This window comes from Myotis myotis, unplaced genomic scaffold (genome assembly GCF_014108235.1).
Source record: "Myotis myotis isolate mMyoMyo1 unplaced genomic scaffold, mMyoMyo1.p scaffold_m19_p_8, whole genome shotgun sequence".
Taxonomy (NCBI): Eukaryota; Metazoa; Chordata; class Mammalia; order Chiroptera; family Vespertilionidae; genus Myotis; species Myotis myotis.
The window spans coordinates 93,719,990-93,741,822 of NW_023416390.1; the positions used below are offsets into that span (position 1 = coordinate 93,719,990).

The 21,833-nt window shown below is 42.1% G+C and overlaps 1 protein-coding gene across 7 annotated transcripts in view; it reads right to left on the minus strand.

Annotated features, from left to right (window-relative positions):
- Positions 1-21,833, minus strand: part of SAP130 (Sin3A associated protein 130) — a 95,572-nt gene that overhangs the window by 69,217 nt on the left and 4,522 nt on the right. For 6 of the 7 annotated variants that reach the window (XM_036319357.1, XM_036319359.1, XM_036319358.1 and 3 more), the window contains 5 exons: positions 15,824-16,059; positions 14,006-14,164; positions 12,072-12,183; positions 10,907-11,031; positions 8,828-8,952 (listed from right to left, as the gene is read on the minus strand). In XM_036319357.1, coding sequence (XP_036175250.1) covers positions 8,828-8,952; positions 10,907-11,031; positions 12,072-12,183; positions 14,006-14,164; positions 15,824-16,059 — 757 coding nt within the window. Of the gene's footprint in view, positions 1-8,827; positions 8,953-10,906; positions 11,032-12,071; positions 12,291-14,005; positions 14,165-15,823; positions 16,060-21,833 lie in introns of those variants that run through there. The other variant, XM_036319360.1, reaches the window with a different exon arrangement.

A 21,833-nucleotide genomic window follows, 5' to 3' on the forward strand; every position in this document is an offset into this window, starting at 1 on the left:
GGTCCCTCAGCCTGGCCTGTGCCCTCTAGCAGTCTGGGACCCCTCAGGAGATAACGACCTGCTGGCTTAGGCCTACTCCTGGGTGGCAGAGGGCAGGCCCAATCCCTAGGTGCAGCCCCTGGTCGGGCTCACCAGGGCCAATTGGGGAGTTGGGGCGCCACCCCCTGTCATACACAGAGCAGGGCGATCGGGAGGTTGTGATCCCACCCTCAGTCACGTTCAGGGTAGGGCCGATTGGGGGGTTGGGGCACCATCCCGTCACACTCAAGGCAGGTTCGATGGGGAGGTTGCGGCGCCACCCCCTGTCATGCACAGAGCAGGGCCAATCAGGTGGTTGGGGCATTTCCCCCTGTCACGCACAGAGCAGGGCCCATCAGGGGGTTGGGGAACCGCCCTCTATCACCCACGGAGCAGGGCCGATCAGGGGGTTGGGGTGCCGCCACTCTCACACTCAGGGCAGGGCCGATGGGGAGGTTATGGCTCTACCCCGTCACACACAGAGCAGGGCCTGGGGGGGAGGGGGGTTGGGGCGCCGCACCCTGTCACACACAGAGCAGGGTCGATCAGGGGGTTGGGTCGTTGCACCCTGTCACACACAGAGCCGCAGGGCGATCAGGGGGTTTGGGAGCTGCCCCCTGTCACGCTGATCCCGGTGCCGGGAGGCCTCGCAGCTCCGCTGATCTCGGTGCTGGGAGGCATATTACCCTTTTGCTATATAGGGTAGAGGCCTGGTGCATGGGTGGGTACCGGCTGGTTTGCCCTGAAGGGTGTCCTGGATCAGGGTGGGGGTCCCCACTGGGGTGCCTGGCCAGCCTGGGTGAGGGGATGATGGCTGTTTGCAGCTGGTCACACATCCTTCAGGGTGGGGGTCCCCACTGGGGTGCCTGGCCAGCCTGGGTGAGGGGCTGAGGGCTGTTTTCAGGCTGGCGGGTGACGGAAGTTCCCAACCGCTCCTTTTTTTTTCTTTTTTTAATTCTGGGCCAGCTTTAGCTCTGAGGCTCCAGCTCTTAGGCCTCCGCTGCTGAAAGTAGGTAATCGAAACAATGTATAACTCCAGCTCTGACTCCAGCTCTGAGATCCCAGCTCGCTGAAAGCTGGTTTCTGGGTGTTTTTTTTTTTAGCTTCTATATGTTACAATGTTTCAAACTGCAGGCTCAGAGGCCTGCAGTGGCAGGCGGGGAATGTTGGAGTCCTCCGTCACTGAAGCAAGCAAGCCTCATGTTAGTTTCAAGCTGCCTGGCTGCCGGCCGCCATCTTGGCTGACAGTTAATTTGCATATCTCCCTGATTAGCCAATGGGAAGGGTAGCGGTCGTATGCCAATTACCATGTTTCTCTTTTATTAGATTAGATTCTGCGAGGTATCTCTGAAGCTTGTCGATTTCTTCACTCTCAAAAGGCGACTGACTCGCCATGGTGTTTTGCATGACGAGTGTGGAACGACCGCGTTTGTTTATTTATTTTTTATTTTTTATTTTATTTTTTATATATTTTATTGATTTTTTACAGAGAGGAAGGGAGAGAGATAGAGAGGTAGAAACATCGATCAGTTGCCTTCTGCACATCTCCTACTGGGAATATGCCTGCAACCCAGGTACATGCCCTTGACCGGAATCGAACCTGGGACCTTTCAGTCCGCAGGCCGACGCTCTATCCACTGAGCCAAACCGGTCTCGGCGACCGCGTTTGTTTATATTGAGTTTCGATATCTCCGATTTGTCAGGGCAATGTTTTGGTTCGCGACAAGGTCACTTAGACACTTAAAAGCTTTCAGAGAAATTATGAACTGATACATGAATGAATAGAGTTAAGATTCGTACAGTTCCTTGCTGTGGTGGCTGACAGCAGACATACGACCGGAACGGTAAAAAAGCTTTGGTGGCTGAGAGTAGACAAACGACCGCAAAGGGTTAAAGCTCTCGCTGGCATCAATTGCATGCGTGTGTTTCCATCTGTCATTGTCAATTGTGAATTTGGTTGACACTTTGATTATAGAGAAAGGGTCAAGAGCGATATTAAAATATTTCTTCTAATTAATTTCCTTTCAATGTGCACAAATTCGTGCACCGGGCCACAAGTTACTGTGATAAACACACTGTGCTCTATGGAGAAAGCTAAAGATACACACCAAGGTTTTCACTGTTATCAGGGAAAATTACAGACAACCTTGATTCAGAGCAGCTTAACCTGTGACACCTGAAGTACTGAAACCCCTGCCCCACAATTTTACACCATTTCTTACCAAATGATAAAAAATTATTTGTGACTGTCTAATGATTTAAAAGATTACCAATGCAAATGTCAAATTAACTGGCAACAAGTGACTGAAACTCAACAACAGCAAGAACACTTAACAGGATACCAAAGTCAGCAGAAAGAGAGAGTAAAAATGGGGAGACAAAAAAACAAACACACCCAAAGGAAAGAAAAGGAGAAATTGCCAGAAAAATACTAAATGAAACAGAGGCATGCCAATATATCAGAAAAAGAATTCAGGTAAAGGTCATATAATTCATGAACCAGATGGATGAGAAAATCAACAACCTATGCAAGAACCAGGAAGAAATAAAGAATGATATAGCTACAATAAAAACCTCCATGGAAGCATTCAACAGTAGACTAGGAGAAGCAGAGGGGAGAATTAGCAAATTAGAAGACAGGGAAGCAAAATCCTCCCAATCTGAACTGAAATTGGAGAAAAAAATCAAAAGACAGGAGAGCCTGAGGGAGCTTTGGGACAACATGAAACAAATCAACAGATGTACAATAGGAGTGCCAGACCGACGGGAAGAGGAACAAGGGTTAGAAAACCTATTTGAAGAAATAATGTCAGAAAACTTCCCTGATGTGGGGAAGAAAAAAATTGTACAAGTGCAGAGTCCCAAACAACATAAACCCCAAAAGACCCACATCAAGACACGTAATTACAATGGCCAACGTTAATGATAAAGAGAGAATCTTAAAGGCTGCAAGAGAAAGACAGAAAGTTACATACAAGGGATCTCTCATTAGATTATCAAATGATTTCGCAACAGAAACACATCAGGCCACAAAGGAATGAAAGGAAGTATACAAAGTGATGCAACACAAGGGACTGACTACAAAATACTTTATCCAGCAAGGCTATCATTCAAAATTGAAGGAGAAATAAGGAGCTTCACAGACAAAAAAAGGCTAAGGGAATTTATCACTACCAAGCCAGCAATACAAGAAATGCTAGAGGGACTGTTGTAAATAGAAGGAAAAAAGGAGAAAGAACAAAAAATAAAAATGGCTACAAACAAATACCTATCAATATTAACTTTAAATATAAACGGACTAAATGCTCCAATCTAAAGGCACAGAGTGGCTGAATGGATAAAAAAACATGACCCATATATATGCTGTCTACAAGAGACCCACCTCAGAACAAGAGACTCACACAGACTGAAAGTGAAGAGATGCAAAACTATATTTCAGGCAAATGGAAATGAAAACAAAGCAGGGGTAGCAATACTTATATTTGATAAAGTAGACCTCAAAGTGAAGGCCATAACAACAGATAAAGAAGGGCACTTCATAATACTAAAGGGATCGATACAACAAGAGGATATAACCCTGGTAAACATATATGCACCTAATGCAGGAGCACCCAAATATATAAAACTTCTGGAAGATATCAAGGGAGAGATCAACAGTAATACAGTCATAGTACGGGACTTTAACACCCCACTGACATCACTAGATAAATCCTCTAGACAAAAAAAAAAAGAAAAAAAGTAAAGAAACAGCAATCCCAAATGACTCACTAGATCAGATGGACTTAATTGACATCTTCAGAACATTTCATCCCAAAGCTACAGAATATACATTTTTCTCGAGTGCACATGGGACAATTTCAAAGATAGACCACATATTGGGTCACAGGCAAAGACTCTCCAAATTCTGGAAGACTGAAATCATATCAAGCATCTTCTCAGATCACAGTGGCATAATATTAGAAATCAACTACAAAAAAAAAACAACCACAAAGATTCAAACACTAACATGCTATTAAACAATGATTGGGTTACCAAAGAGAACAAAGAAGAAATTAAAAACATCCTGGAAACGAATGACAACGAAAACACAACAATCCAAAACCTATGGGACACAGTGAAAGCAGTCCTGAGAGGGAAGTTCAACAGCATTACAGGCCTACCTCAAAAAACAAGAAAAAATGGTAATAAATTATCTAACCCTACAACTTAAAGAATTAGAAAGAGAGCAACAAGAAAACCCCAGAGTGAGCAGAAGGAAGGAGATAATAAAGATTAGAGCAGAAACAAATGACATAGAGACCAAAAAAAATACATAAAATCAATGAAACCAAGAGCTGGTTCTTTGAAAGGATAAACAAGATTGATGAACCTCTAGCCAGGCTCACCAAGAAACATAGAGAGAGGCCCCAAATAAACAAAATCAGAAATGAAAGAGGTGAAATAACAACACACCCAACAGAAATACAAAGGATTATAAAAAAAAAATACTATGAACAACTCTACTCCAACAAACTAAACAACCTAGAGGAAATTTTCCTAGAAAAATACAACCTTCCAAAACTCAATGAAGAAGAATAGAAAAATCTCAATAGGCAGATAAAGAGGAAATCAAAGCAGTCATCAAAAAGCTCCCAGCAAACAAAACTCCGGGGCCAGAGGGCTTCACAGGGGAGTTTTACCAAACATTCAAAGAGGAACTAAAACCTATTCTCCTTAGACTATTCCAAAAAATTCAAGAGGAAGGCATACTTCCAAGCTCTTTCTATGAAGCCAGCATTACCCTAATCCCCAAACCAGATAGACACTACAAAGAAAGAGAATTACAGGCCAATCCCTCCGATGAACATAGATCCTAAAATCCTCAACAAAATTCTAGCAAATGGGATCCAGCATTATATTAGAAAGATCATACACCATGACCAAGTGGGATTTATTCCAGGGATGCAAGGCTGGTACAATATCTGCAAAACAATAAATGTGATAAATCACATAAACTAACTGAGAGACAAAAATCACATAATCATATCAATTGATGCAGAAAAGGCATTTGACAAAATTCAACACCCTTTCCTGATACTCTCAGCAAAATGTGAATAGAGGGATCATACCTCAACATAATAAAAACCTCATATGACAAACCTTCAGCCAACATCATACTTAGTGGGCAAAAACTAAAACCATTTCCCCTAAGAACAGGAACAAGACAGGGACGCCCCCTCTCACCACTCCTGTTCGACATAGTACTGAAGTGCTAGCCAGAGCAATCAGACAAGAAGAAGAAATAAAAGACATCCAAATTGAAAAAGAAGTAAAATTGTCATTATCCACAGATGACATGATATTGCACATAGAAAACTCTAAAGACTCCATCAAAAAACTACTATAAATGAATTCGGCAATGTAACAAGATACAAAATTAACACCCAGAACCTATGGCTTTTTTATACATCAATAATGAACTTTACATAAAGAGAAACTAAAAAAACAATCCCATTTACCATTGCGACAAAAAAATTAAGATACCTAGGAATAAATTTAACCAAGGAGGTAAAGGACCTGTACTCAGAAAATTACAGGACACTGAAAAAAGAGATGGGGAAGACATGAACAAATGGAAGAATATACCATGTTCATGGATTGGCAGAATCAACATCATTAAAATGTCCATACTACCCAAAGCAATCTATAGGTTCAATGCAATCCCCATTAAAATACCAACGGCATACTTCAAAGACTTAGAACAAATTCTCCAAAAATTTATATGGAATAAAAAAGACCCCGAATAGCCACAGCAATCTTGGGAAAGGACAAAGTTGGAGGGATCACAATACCAGATATCAAGCTATAATATAAAGCCACTGTTCTCAAAACTGCCTGGTACTGGCACAAGAACAGACATATAGACCAATGGAACACAACAGAAAACCCAGAAATTGATCCTTTGGTTGATCTCTTACCCCCTCAACCACCGCCTTCCCATGCAGATGCTGAAGAAAAATTTCACACACCAAAAGGTCAGTCTGGAACCAGCTTTTGCCCCCCAGGCAGGGTAGAACAGGAACCCCAACCTGCTCCAAATTAGCTGTAGCTGTCCCTGTTCAACTCCTCTTTTTTTTAAAAAAAACCCAACTATTGTTGAAAGTATTATATATATATATATATATATCCCGTTTTCCCCCACTGGTCCCCTCTTGCCTGCCCCCGGCCCTCACAGGCCCATTGTCTGTGTCCATGGGCCATACATATATGCAAACAAGGTCCTTGGTTGATTACCTCCCCTCTCCGCCCTTCCCACCTTCCCTCTGAGATGACGCACTCTATTCCATGCCCATAAGCCCTTCTCGAAGAAAGTAAGAGAATTTCATTCCACCAAATAATGAAAAACAACAAAATAATCGAATACTGATAGAAAAGATTGAATCATTTAACAGCCACCTACTAATTAAATTTTTATTTTAACTTTCCTTCTTTTTCTGTCTTGAATCAGTTTAATCATCATTGGCTTATCTGCTCTTTGGGAATTTGGTAGAATTCAGTGAAATAATCTGGGCCTGTTGCTTTCCTGGGAGATAGTACTTCAAAATTTTATTCTATTCAGTCTATGGAAAATGGTCTGCTTAAATTTTCTATCTCCAGAATTCAAAGGAAGTTAGATACTAGAAATTTATCACATTTATGTAAGTAGAAAAATCATCTGATCATTAGGGTTTTTGTCTGTTTCACTAATGTATTTCCAGTGTCTAGAGCACTGACTGGTACACAAATATTTGTTGTATGAATGAATGCTGAAACAATCTGACAAAATTCAATGTCCATTTTTTATTAAAAACTCAATATACTAGAAAAAATAGATGCTCCAATAACACGGGGAAAAACCCCCACTTTAGCCCTAGTTTTCATTGTATACACATTTATGCCTTTGAGTTTCAACATACCATCTGAATCTATTAACTTTTTAAAGGTAATATAAAGTTAAAATGATTACACAGAGTCTATTTTACGTTGGGTAGTTGTGTCTCTTTGTACTTCAGGCAATATATTAAATTACTAAAGAAGTAACGTGTCCTCATTTTATTGAAGAGGGGACTAAAAATGAGGGAAACTGAGAAGCTTGCCTTATGTCACACAGCTAGTAAATGATAGAGCTAATAGGCACTATCATTTACTGGCTGAGTTCTAGGCACTATTCTGCATTTAAATGTTATTTTCTTCAGTTTGGTTCTAGACCCTATCACTCTATTGATTTCTCCTGAATAGACTCAGATACCTCACACATTTAATTGTAGGTCAATGACTTCCAAATCCATTCTCTCTTCAACCACCTGTTCACCATAGCCATTTGATAGTCCCCGAGAAACCCAGTAACCTAAAATACAACCTTCTTTCTAAATGTGCTTTCTTGTCCTTGTTTCCTCTCAATGTACTTGGTCCGGCAAGAAGAAATTCAAGCAGAGTCCCAGACTCCCCGCTGTTCTAGTCTCTCCTGCCTCCACCTGGTAATGGAGTTTTATGGAGAGTCTCTAGTTTTTGACAGCTCTATTCCTCATACCTACTGCTCCTTTCCTTTAGTGAATCACTTTGTGTTTCTACTGCCAAAGGTTTTCCCTGGCACCCACAGAAGCAATGACAAATCAAGAAAGACCACCGGAACTTCATCTTTAGTAAAATCACATGTATGGTGGAGACCTCATCTCTGAATATATAGCCTTACCTTCCTGCTCTAATGAATCTTGGTTCTCCTGTGAACACTTCTTCCCCTACAGCTCTCTCAACTGGGAGCTATTTTTCCCTCATAAACCTCTTGCCAAACTATATTGTCACCCTAAATTTTCTACTCCAGAACTCCTCCCTGGCTCCAAAGTCGTATATTATCCTATCTCAGTATCTCCACTTGGATGCTCAGAAGTCAGTACAACCTTAAAATACCCAGAACCAAAGTCTGGACTTCCTCCCCAAAACTTATCCCCCCACTGTTCTCCACTTGAAGTTAATGCAACTCCACCCTCCTAGCCGCAAGCCCAACTAGTGCTGGCATAATCCTAACTCTTTTCTTTCTTCCACAGTTCTCTATGCAATTCCTCCAAAATCCTCTTGACTATCTTAAAAAATTCTATTCAGAATCTAAACCATGCCTTTTTACCCCCAACAATCATCTCTTGGATTTCTGCCATGCCCTTCTAAACAATTCCTGTTTCCAACTTTGCCTCTCTAAAGCCTCCTCTATCCAGCAACCAGGCTGATCCTACTAAAACTTCAGATCACACTCCACTAAGGCTCTCCACTGACGCCCAGCAAAGTCCAAATTGCAGTGTGGGCCATAATGCCCTACGTGGTTTGGGAACCCTGTAAACTACTAAAACAATCTCCTGCTGCTCCTTTTATGGGCAAACATATCCTGTCTCAGAGCCCCACCATAGAATGCTCTCAGCCCAACAGCCATATGGTTTACTTCATCACATCTTCTCAAATGTATTCAACAAAGCCCTCCCTGGTCACCTTATGAAAAATTAAGCCCCCGTAGTGCTTACTCTACCACTCCTAATGTCATTCACCCTACCTAATTTTCCCCAAAAACGTTTTTCATCATCTAAAGAAGTATACGCATGTATATATTTATTGTGTCTCCAAACCCTACAAAGAGAAACTCTGAGGCAGGAATTTGTATTATCCTCAGTAATTAGAGCACCAAATAGCTCATTTTAAAAAGGACTCAATAAGTATGGAGTCAGAAAAAGGCATTAAGGATGGAAAGGAAAAGCGGAGAGAAGGAGAAGGAAGAATGGCTGGATCATCAAACCCCCAAACATACCTAAGCGCTGAATCAGTAGCATGTGCTGCTGTTGTAGTAATGACTGGAGACTGAGCTCTGGTGGCGGAGACAGTTGCTACCACAGCAGGAGGGATGGTATTAGAAGTCGTCACAGGTGGACGAGACTACCAAGGTAGAGAAAAAAATATTTCACTTAAAACAAAAATCAAAATAAAATATAGTAAGCCAAACACTAAAAGTACACTTTGAAACTTGGGCCTTCAAGTAAGTATGTTTATGTCCCATTCTTATTAAGGAATTCTCTTTTTGGATACGCTGTTATACAAGAGTCAGAATTATAAAAAACAAATCCAATTTTGGTTGGATAAAACACAAGTCCCTTCTTTCTAAGTACAACTAGATTAAAAATTCTGTCCTACTATCAGTGTCAGTACAAATTGGACTGAACCTTTCAGATCCAGATTTCCCACAGGTCTGCTGTTGGCCCTGGTGCAGACATTTTACACGACCATGCAACCAGTGCTGTCCAGAGGGCCTCCTCAGCCACTGGACAGAGCGGCTGACCCTCAGGGCATCCACGTCAGCGTACTAAAGGCAAACATACAGTGGCGGCATTCTTGCTGGCCAAATTCAGTGCCCAGATCCTCTCTGGAGGCGTTCACATGGACACACTCCCCTTACCGCTACGTCTGTGTAAGACCTTCCATCTGACAACTGAGCTCCACACGGGCTTCCCCTGCTTGTCCACTGTCAATTCTTCCATTCATCTGAGCTCCTCTCGGCGTTACCTCTTTTTTGACCTTGTTACATATACTAAAATCTGAAAACTCTGCCCATCATGATGAGAGAGAATCATTGATCGGCTGCCTCCTGCATGCCACCTCCTGGAGTTTGAGCCTGCAACCCAGGCATGTACCTGTGACCGGGATCGAACTGTGACCTCCTGGCTCATGGGTCAATGCTCAACCACTGAGCCGCACAGCCAGGCAAACTCTGCCCATTCTTGATCTCTGTGCTTCACCTTCCAACCTCTTACCTATGTGCCTATGGTTACAGCTTGTCTTACACGAGAGCTGCTTCACTGTCTTCCCCATTTGGTTCTCCTCCTTCTCCAATCCTCCCTCTATGCCACATATCCTCCTGGGGGGCCTAATCAGTTTCCAAATGCTTTGTTAACCAGCAAGGTCTTTTATTTGTTTTAATTAGAAAGCTCTAGGCTGGACATGTACTACCCAGTGTCCTAATCAGCACTTTTCCTTATTGTTTTAAACCTGTTTTGATACATATTACCAATCTGGTCCCCAAAAGAATTTCAATTTCTACCTCCTACATGTAATTCAGCTATGTTAATCTTTCACAGATACTTGTCTAACCATACATTACTCTATTCAAAAAACTTAAGTAGCACTCTGCAGCGTACGAAATCAAGTTTTCACTCCATATCTTAAGAGTTCTGATTTGAGACATCACTTAATCATGCATTATACTGCAGTAGTACTGAGACTGCAAATTTCCTTGAAAAGAAGCTGAAAAGCATACATAGACTGTTTTCCTAAAAAAGTACACATATGTGCATAAAACATTCAGGGGTTCAAATGAGAGCCACTCAGTTCTAACTGCCTTTACTAATAAGCATTGTCGATAATCTTCCCTGTCTTCCCTGCCACTGTTCATTGTATTGCCCCCTCACTTCTCTGAATCCCCATGACCACACTCATCCTAACAGAAAGCCTTGCCCTGGCCAGTGTGGCTCAGCTGGTTGGAGTGTCATCTCGTGCACCAAAAGGTTTCAGGTTTGATCCTGGTCAGGCATATACGGGAGGCAACTGATGCATGTCTCTCTCACACTGATGTTTCTCTTTCTCCCTTCCTTTCTCTAAAATCAATAAAAACATAAATCCTTGGGGGATGATTTTTTTAAAAAAAGCGAATTTTCTTTACTACCTCTTCTAAATTCTTACAGAGGATCAGACACTGTCTACAATTCAACCTCCCCTACATCCTCCCAAGTAGACTGAAAGTCACTAAGGTCCGAGGACGCTCACTGTGCCAAGCAGAAGGAGTGACTCTGAGGAGGCACTCACACTTCCTGGCTGACTCCCCACACCCTCCACGCACCTGGATTGGCTGGTGAATGATGTGCTGGACTGCTGATGGAGCTGCTGCAGCATTTGGCAACTGGGAAGTCGGCCTCAGGACTGTGGTTACTTTAGAACTAGACATCACAGCAGCAGCTGCTGCACCTGGAGAAAGTTTTTTTCATTAGTAGACTCAAAATTTAAATAGTTCTCATTATATTCCTTGGGAACATAATCAGAATTTCTAAAACTCAATGTCAGTATTCAGTGGAAATTCTTCCTATTTTATCACATAGAAAACTAAGAAAATGTGCACTCAAGGGCTGAGATTTAAGAAGTTTATTGATCTGTATTGCTTCTTGAAAGACATTCTTAAATGAAATTGGCTGCTTTTTTGTTATTTTTTAGCTGCAAGTATGTAGCAATGAAGCAGTGGGTAGCCTGGTTGGTGCCACTGCTGATGCAGGCCAACGCTCCAACAGTTTAAGCACCAGACCGACAGGGAGAGTTCACTGGGTCCACCACTGCCTTTGCACCATCAGTGCAAATGCCAACACTGTGACAAGGCGGACAATGTCTTAGTATATTCATGAAAACAGCTTCCATCTTACACAGATGCCTTGCCATCTGTGAGCCTCACCCTGTGACTTACTAAGTTACGTTAAGACAGAGTAAACCTGATTTTGTATTTGTTAATCTAATTTTGCAAACAATGATTTTATACACTCCATTAGAAGGTAATAATTTTTGACCAAGTAGTTGAGAAAACTCATTAAATTTAGTAACTCATCACCGAATTGAACTTAACTGTAAGAATAAATTCATCTTACTGCTAAGGGAGTAGAAAATTTTGGTTAACTGTTATCACTAAACTTTAAACATATAGGAATTAGTATTTGCAACTAATCAGTATTTGTATTTGCAATTTATTAAAAATAAGAACATATTTAGGCTATCATAGCCTTGAGGAGTTCATCAAAAAGGACATTTTTTAGACATTAAAAATCTAAATTGCTTTAAGTTTACACACACGTACACATACTTGTTGTATCTATAACATGCACATACTGGACGATGCTAAAAACACGTACTGCACTAATTTCTGCTGTCTTGTAATGCGATTAAACTGATTCCGGATATGTTTTGTGTCTCCTACCAAACGTATATTGTATTTCGAGAATTTGAACAAAATGTGCAGACTTTACCTCGAGGTAAATGAGAAGCTCCAATGTGTAGAGGGGGCCCAGGAGCACTGCTGCGGATAATGGACATCTGCACATTGGTGGTCATGATGTGATGCAGGTTACTGGGATGGCCCTGCAACGGACAGGCTGCAATGTCATCTACCTGCTTAGTCGTAGCACCTGTTGCTTAGACGTTGCTTCTGGGAAGTCAGCTGTCTCCAAATGTGGACCAGGTTGCTCCTTTCAGATAGGGTATCGCCCAGGGAAAGGACAGTGAGCTCTTCCCCAGAGCACACTGCACGGTGGCCTGTGCTGGCAGGCATGGTGAGTGACTGCAAGAACACACCCACTAGCTAGACCCTGGGACAGATGACACAATAGACTGGCCACTTTTGGACACTCTCATCTTCAGTATTAGTCTTTCAGGCTTGTTTTCTGTCTTGGCCAAAAGCTTATTTTTCCTGTTCTCACCATATCCTTCGCATGCCACTGTAGTCATCCATTCTTTATGCTCTGTTTCTAAGTAAATGTCAATTAGCATTAAGCAAGCACTTCCCTACCAGTTCTCCAGCTCACCCTCAAACACCCCTTCCTCAAATCCTCCCACCCAATGCCAGTGCTTTTCAGGAGTGTGTGTGTGTGTGTGTGTGTGTGTGTGTGTGTGTGCGCGCGACGGGGGGAGGGCTGTGCAGGGGGTGGAAGGGGTAACTTCTGGGTTCTGGGAGTACTCAGCAATGGGACAAAAGTAGAACACAATGCATCTTTTTGGAATACCAATTTTGTTTCTTAAAAACTTAAAGGGATAGTTTTGAGATTTAGTTTTTCTCCATTGGCAATTTAAAATATTTAAGTAAATCAAATACTGTATATATTATGTATAAGGATTACCTTTTCAAAAAAAAATTTAAGTTAAAACACAAGATTTCAAGCCCTGGCCAGTTTGGCTCAGTGGATAGAGAGTTCACCTGCAGACCAAAGGGTCCCAGGTTCGATTCCAGTCAAGGGCATGTACCTGGGTTGCAGGATCCTCCCTGGCCCAGGCCCTGGTCAGGGCACATGCAGGAGGCAACAAATCGATGTGTTTCTCTCACATCAATATTTCTCTCTGTCTTTCCCTCTCTCTTCCATGCTCTCTAAAATCAATGGAAAAATATCCTTGGGTGAGGATTAAAAAAAACCAAAAACACACACATACCAAAAACCCCCCACAAGACTTAACCCCTCGAGTGCCGGGGAGCGTGATCCCTGCTCCTCCTGTCTTCCGCCAAAAGTGCTGGGAGCGCTATCAAAGCTTCGAAAAGGCATCCAGTTCTAAGTCTGCCTTTATTAGTGATGATGATATTGCTAAATATGTCAATGTAGTAAAGGTTTCCTTAAGTTTTTCAATATGTAACTTCATTTGCTTGCGATTCATAATTTTTTTCCTAAACTGCTATAAAATCAGCAAAAATGCCTTGGCAATTTTAGCATAGTTCCTAGGATATTGGTTGGCACTCAAAGGGTTAAAAATAAATAACTGTTCGTGATTGGTGGGCTCCTTGCAAAACCCGCCAGTCACTCAAGAGATACACATTTGCTGTCCTCAGAGCAAAACCCAGAAAAGCACAACTGCTGTGGGAGTTCTCAACCCACCCAGATTCTGAGCTACAACCAAGCACAAGGGGCTCGGAGCACAAGGACATGGGCTGTCTTATCTAGATCTGTACCTCAGGGAAGGTAGTGCTTCACACACAGCAGATCTCAATATCTACTGGCTAAATGACAAAGACCACTGTGCATATTGGTTTTATTCACTGTAGCTACTTCTCTCTCAAATCTACCGTCTTCCTCTTGCAGATATAAATGACTTTATTTTTTACTTAGTACAGTGCCTAATATACTGCTGGCATTCAATAAATAATGATAAACAGTTGGGCATCTCAGTTTGAAAATCAGTAGATTAAGAAGGAAAAAACCTGTTGTCCACTGATTGTTGCCACGGGAATGGCTGAGGCCTGCGGGAGGCTGCTCTCCATGGTAACCGTGACCTGCCCTGGGGCCTTGGGGGGCAGTGACAAGGTAGAAGGTGGAGCAGGTGCAATGGGGCGGCTCGGCATCGTGGGCTTCGGAGGCGGCTGCCAACAGAAAAGCACACGAAACATGATCAGTGACATTTGACTAGCAATGTGTTTCCTTCTCAAGTTCAAAGTACACAAGTCCACCCTGGAGAGTGCCAGGAAAGATGCCAGAAGCCTTATATGTTTTCTCTCGCATCATCATAGCGTTTCCATTGGAGTATTAGCATTTCCACTGTACAGATGAGGAAACATGCAAAACAAGTCTAAGTCATTTGCTCAAAGCCACACACAGAGCAACAACTGGAACGGGGAATAAAGCCCAGATCTGTATGGCTCACAGCCTACATTCTTCTATACAATGCTGCCTCCCGCAAGGTTGAGCAGAAGTAAACAAAACTCACAGTAACTGAAACATAACTACAAGGCAATATTCTCCTATATCTCCAAATTAGCAAGCTATTAAAATAAAACCTTAGGCCGAAACCAGTTTGGCTCAGTGGATAGAGCGTCGGCCTGTGGACTGAGAGGTCCCAGGTTCGATTCCGGTCAAGGGCATGTACCTGGGTTGCGGGCATATCCCCAGTAGGAGATGTGCAGGAGGCAGCTGATCGATGATTCTCTCTCATTGATGTTTCTAACTCTCTATCTCTCTCCAAAAAATCAATAAAATATATATTAAAAAAATAAAATAAAATAAAACCTTAGGCCCTAGCTGATCTGGCTCAGCAAATAGAGCATCGGCCTGCGAACTGAGGGGTCCCAGGGTTGATTCCAGTCAAGGGCACATGCCCGAGTTGTGGGCTCGATCCCCAGTGTGGGGCGTGAAGAAGGCAGCTGGTCAATAATTCTCTCTCATCACTGATGTTTCTCTCTCTGTCCCCCCCCCCCCTCTGAAATCAATAAAAATATATTTTAAAAAACAAACAAAAAAACCCTCACACACAAAAAATAAAACCTTGGTCCTAGCAGGTGGCTCAGTTGGCTTGGAGCACCCTCCCGTCCACTGAAAGGGTGTGGATCCAATTCTCCATCAGAACGCACAACTAGGCTGTGGGTTTAATACCCTGTCAGGACATGTATGGAAGGCAACCAACTGATGTTCCCTCTCACATGGATGTTTCTCTCTCTCTTTCTCTAAAAAAGATCAGTAACCATATCCTTGGGTGAAGAATAAAACCAAACCAAGCCTTGGAGAAGAGTGCCACTCCAAGATAAAAACTGAGTCAGCATGTCAGTAACTTGAATAAAATCAATGTCAAATGAGCACTGGAAAAGTTCCTGTGAGGCCGAGACCGGTTTGGCTCAGTGGATAGAGCGTCGGCCTGCGGACTGAAAGGTCCCGGGTTCAATTCCGGTCAAGGGCATGTGCCTTGGTTGCGGGCACGTCCCCAGTGGGGAGTGTGCAGGAGGCAGCTGGTCGATGTTTCTCTCTCATCGATGTTTCTAACTCTCTATCTCTCTCCTTTCCTTTCTGTAAAAACTCAATAAAATATATTAAAAAAAAAAAAAAAAAGTTCCTGTGATGCCAACTGCTCAGCCGCACAAGACTAGACACTGCAGAACAGCAGAACTCGGAGTTTCAGAGAAGAGCTGAACTGACAGGTCAAAACAAACTATGATACTAGGATACAGCCTAAAACTTTGTAAAAACTGTCAGCAATATTACAGCCAGTCTTTAACTGTGGTTCAACGTGAAATTTTAAACCTCTCCATTACCTTCATGAGTCCCTCCGAAAATGAGAGTGGCACTGCAGGCGTCAAATGTGCTGGCGGGGCTGTCACAGTGACAGGGGTGCCCGATGCGACAGCATGGTGTGTCGACAGCATCTGCACCTGTGGGTAGGGCCTCACCACAACGGGCTCTTGCTTCTCTTCACGGGCCTGGAGGGAGCTGCTGGAACCCACGTGCTCCCTGGCAGTGACTTCAGCATCTCGAGTAGATTCATCGTTGACTAGTAAAGACATAAGGTAACACAGCATGTCACACCTTTCCAATAGTAGTTAACTTAACAGCATATGCAAGACTGGAACTTGCAGTTAATTTCAGTTGATAAACTGACAATTTCCTTGCAAGGTTTTCTTAAGAGAATTTGGGCCTTAAGTTCCCCTGATGGAGAGCAAACCAAAAGTCACACCTGGGAGACACAGGACTTATTTTGGTTCCTGTGGCTTTCCCTTTCCTATGAACAAAGGACTTGACAACTACTAAAATGAGCTCAACTTATTGAAAGTGCAATACATGATATAATTTCATTTGAAATATTTATTTAAAGTATTATAAAAACTAACATTAAAAAGATAATCTAAGCCCTGGCCAGTGTGGCTCAATTGGTTGGAGCATTGTCCTAGACCAGCCGTGGGCAAACTACGGCCCGTGGGCCAGATCCGGCCCGTTTGAAATGAATAAAACTAAAAATTTATATTAGTTCACACAAACACTCCATCCATGCTTTTGTTCCGGCCCTCCGGTCCAGTTTAAGAACCCATTGTGGCCCTCGAGTCAAAAAGTTTGCCTACCCCTGTCCTAGACACTGAAGGGTCGAGGGTTCAATCCCGGTCAGGCACAAACCTAGGTTGTGGGTTTGATCCCTGGTCTGGGGCAAATTATTATTACTCTGTTTTGTTTTTTAATGAAGGCTTTTTTTTCCCCACTCAGCTTCTTTTTCTTTTAATCCTCACCAAAGGATATGTTTTCATTGATCTTACGAGATGGATAGAAAGAGAAACATAGATGTGAGAGAGACACATTGATTGGTTGCCTCCTGCATAAACCCCGACTGGGGCCAGGGATGGAGCCTGCAACCGAGATACATGCCCTTGACTGGAATCGAACCCAAGACCCTTCAGTCTGCAGGCCGATGCTTTATCCACTGAGCCAAATTGGCCAGGGCTATTTAACTTTTTAACTGAAGTAAAACCCTCATAAAGACTTGTGCACAAATGTTAATTGTACAGCTCAATGAACTTTCACAAACTGAATACACCTGAGTAACCAGCACCCCAAATCAAGAAACACAACAGCCCAGCCAGAGTGGCTCAGTGGTTGAGCGTCAACCTATGAACCAGGAGGTCACGGTTCGGTTCCCAGTTAGGGCACATGCCTGGGTTGTGGGATCTGTCCAGTGTGGGGCATATAGGATGCAACTGATCAATGATTCTCTCTCATCACTGATGTTTCTATATCCCTTTCCCTCTCCCTTCCTCTCTGAAACTAATAAATACTAGAGGCCCTGGTGCATGAAATTTTCATAAATATAATAAATATGTATGTGCTAGAGGTCCCCCCTCAGCCCTGCCTGCGCCCTCTTGCAGTCCAGGACCCGTCACTCCTTACTGCCTACCTGCAGCAAAGATGGAGGCGGGAGCGTCTCCCACCACCCTGGCTGCACTCGCCAGCCTAAAGCTGGGCTCGCTGCTCCTTAGCAATGCCTTGGAGGCTTCTGGCTGAGCGGTACTCCCTGCTGTGGGAGCACACTGACCACCAGGGGCAGCTCCTGTATTGAGCATCTGCCCCCTGGTGGTCAGTGTGCATCGTAGCGACCAGTCAGTCCACTTTTTGGTTGATTTGCAAATTAGGGTTTTATTATATACGATTTTTAAAAAGCAAAGCATTCCTGGTTTCCCAGAACCCCTATATCCAGCCGAATTCCAGTTCTTATTCCTCCAAGTATATTCATCAACTTCTAACACAATGGATTAATACTGTCTGTTTCTGGACTTTACATAGAATCAGAACCTACGCTATCCCACTGCGGTGTCTCGCTCCTTTCGCTCACAGGTATGAGAGTCACCCGCGTTATTTCACATAGTTATAGATCTTTCAAACTCAGTGTAGTGTGCCATTGCATGACTAAACAAAAATTACCCATTTTACTGGTAATAGGCATTTAGCTAGATTTGTTTCCGCTATTGTGAATAATAGTGTTAGTTATATTCCTGCATGTCTTTTGGTGAACATGTGATCCATTTCTATTGGATATATACCTAGGAATGAAACTGCTGAGTGATAGAAAAAAATATTCTGCATCATCTTATTTTATTATTATTGTTATTGTTATTTTATCCTCACCTGAGGATATGTTTATTGGTTTTAGGAGAGGAAAAGGGAGAAACATTGACGTGAAAGAGAAACATCAATTGGTTGCCTCATATACACACACCAGGGGATCAAACCTGAAACCTAGGTATGTGCCCTGACCAGGAATCAAACCTTCAACCTTTTGGTGTACTGGACAATGCTCCAACCAACAGAGCCAGCCAGCCAGCCAGGGCTCTGCATCATTTTTAAAATGCTAAATGGAATTTCATTATATACATTTTCTATAGCTTTTTTAACCATTATATCAATGATGGGTTTTTGTGTTATTTCCAAATTTTTGCCGTTAACAAATCTCTGGGATGAATATACATATGTACTTTTAAAAATATATTTTTATTGATTTCAGAGAGGAACGGAGAGGGAAAGGGAGATACAAACATCAATGATGAGAGAAAATCATTGACTGGCTGCCTCTTTGCACACCCACACTGGGGATCTAGCCCGCAACCAGGTTTGTGTACTGACCGGGAATAGAACTCTTGGTTCATGGGTGGATGCTCAACCGCTGAGCCACACTGGCTGGGCTACATATGTACTTTGAGTCCTTATTCAATCATTTTGGGAAAAATTTTCCAAAAGTACAAGTGTTAGATGAAAAGATGGATATATATTTAATATTTTGCCATATATTGACTTTTTCCCCAGATCATTCAGATTTTTCTAAATTTTGATTTTTAGAACTTTACTAAAGTGCAATCCTATCCTATATAATAAAAGCCTAATACGCTGTGTCCAGTCGTCCATTCAACCAATCAAAGCATAATATGCTAATGATATGCTAAGGCTGCTCAACCGCTCGCTATGACGTGCACTGACCGCCAGGGGGCAGAAAGTCTACTGGTTGACCAGTTGCTATTTTGTTCCCACCAGCAGTGTGCTCTCATCCTTACCAATTCTTGATATAGACATTTTACTGGACATGCAGTGGGTATTTCACTGTGGTTTTGGAGCATTTCTATGGCGATTAGTAATGTTGAATTTTTATGTGATCATAGGCCATTCATATATATCTTCCTTTGTCAAGGATATGCTTTTATCTTTTTTCAATTGTTTAATGTTTTTATTGATTTTTTGAGAGAGGGAGAGGGAGAGGGATAGACAGAAACATCATCAATTGGCTGCCTCCTGCATGCCCCCTATAGGGGATCAAGCCTGCAACCTGGGCATGTGCCCTGACCAGGAATAGAACCAGCGACTTCTTGGTTCATGGGTTGACACTCAATCACTGAGCCACACCAGCCAGACTTTCCCCCCATTTTTTAAATCAGCCTTACTGAAGTACAACTTACACATAAAATCCACTAATTCTTTGTTTAAAATTAGGTACATTTTTACAAGAGTACACATTACTGGAACACACCATAATCATGATATAGAACATTTCCCACCATTCTAACAAGTTCAACCATGGCCCTTTGCAGGGAATTCTCTTCCTCCCATTTATTCCTTAACCCCTAGAGTGCCAGGGAGTGTGATCGCACTCCTCCTGTCTTTCGCCAAGAGCACTATCGCGCTCCTCCTGCAGTGTTCAAAGTCTGCTTTTATTAGTGATGATGATATTGCTAAATGTCAATTCTTGCTGTGAAGATGACGATTTTGTAGAAGATATTGAATATGTAACTTCATTTACTTGCAATTCATAATTTTTTTCCGAAACTGCTATAAAATCAGCAAAAATGCCTTGGCAATTTTAGCATAGTTCCTAGGATATTGGTTGGCACTCAAAGGGTTAAAAACCACTGATGTGTTTTCTATCACTACAGCTTTGTCTTTTCTGGAATTTCATATAAACAGAAATCATACAACACATGGTCCCTTGTGTCTAGATTTTCTATTATGTTTTTGAGGCTCATTCATGTTGTATATACCAGTAAGTTTATTTATTTTTATTGCTTAGTATTCCATTAAATGGGTAAAGCAAACTTTGCTTATCTAGTCACCAGGTGAGAAAATTTGGGTTGTTTCCAGTTTTTGGCTATCCCATATAATAAAAGCCTAATATGCTAAGTGTCTGATCGGTCAACCAGTCGCTGTGACGTGCACTGACCACCAGGGGGCAGGAGCTCCAACCCGTAGATTAGCTCACTACTGGGGTCTGGCAGATTGGGACTGGGAAAGACAGGTTGGACACACCCTGGAGCCCTCCCAGTCTCTTCCCAGTCAGCCAACCTCCTGCAGTCCCTCCCCGGCCCGCTGGCCCTGACTGGGACTGGGCGAGACAGGCTGGACACGAGCCGGACACGCCCTGGACAAACCCATGCATGGGGCTGGTGTCAGCCCGATCCCTGCAGGCCAGGCCAAGGGACCCCCCCAGTGCATGAATCCCTGCACTAGGCCTCTAGTTATGAATAATGTTTTGTTAAATATTGAAGGGTAAGTCTTTGTATGTATGTATATGTTTTCACTTGTCTTGGGTAAATACCTATGAATGGGACTGCTGGGTTGTATAGTAAATGTGTGTTTATGTAATTTTATAAGATACAAACTGTTTCCTAAAGTGGCTACATTATTTTGCATTTCTACCAACAATGTATGAGTTCTACTTGCTCAGTAGACACATGAAAGCTTGGTATTGGTGGTCTTTTTAGTGACTTCAGTGGATGATTGTGTTTCTCACTGGGGTTTTAATTTGCACTGCCCTGAGGGTTAATTCTGTTGAGTATCTTTTATATGCTTATTTGACATTAAAAAAGAGCCTTTGGTAAAGTTTTTATTCAAATATTTGCCCATTAAAAAACAATCAGCAGAGCCCTGGGCACAGCCCAGCAGGATTCAGTGATTGTGGAAAAAGTGCAATAAAATGTGAAATGTGGGCCCTGCAAAAAAACACAACAACAAAAAACAAACAATCAGGATGTTTGTCTTTTTACTACTGAGTTACAAGAGTTCTTTATGAATTTAGAATATAAGTCCTTTGTAGATACATTTATTGCAAATTTTCTCTCAATCTGTGGCTTACCTTTTTATTTTATTAACAGTGTCTTGACAAGCAGTCATTTGTAATGTATTAGTTCCTTCTTTATACAGTGTTTTTTTTTGTGATGTAGGGCCATTTTTGCTTACTCTAAGGTTGCAAAGTTTCTCTAATGTTTTGTTTTAGAAAATTTAAGTTTTATATTAGATTCATGATGACACATTTGGTGTTATCTTTTGTGTATGGTGAAGGTAAAGGTCAAAGTTCATTTTTTTCCATGTGTATTTTGGTGTTCTGGCATTATTTTGTTGAAAAAAACTATCACTTCCCTATTTTTTTTTTTTATCACTTCCCTCTTGAATTACCTATGTACTTTTGTTAAAAATCAAGTGACCATTATGTGTGGATTTATTTCTACTTTGTTCCAATGATACATATTTCTATCTTTATGCCAAAACTACACTGTCTTGATTAGTGTAGCTATAACAAGTCTTTGTAAGGTAGCAGAATCCTCCAAATTTCTCTTTTTAGTCAAAACTGCTTTGCCTATTTTATTTTAGGTCCTTAGGTTTCCACACAAATTTTACAGTTAGGCTGTCAATTTTCACACTGAGCCTGATGAAATTTTGATTAGAATTTCTTTAAATCTATAGAAGTGATCCCTTAGAAATACTGAGTTTTCTGCCCTAGCCAGACTGAAGGGTCCTGGGTTC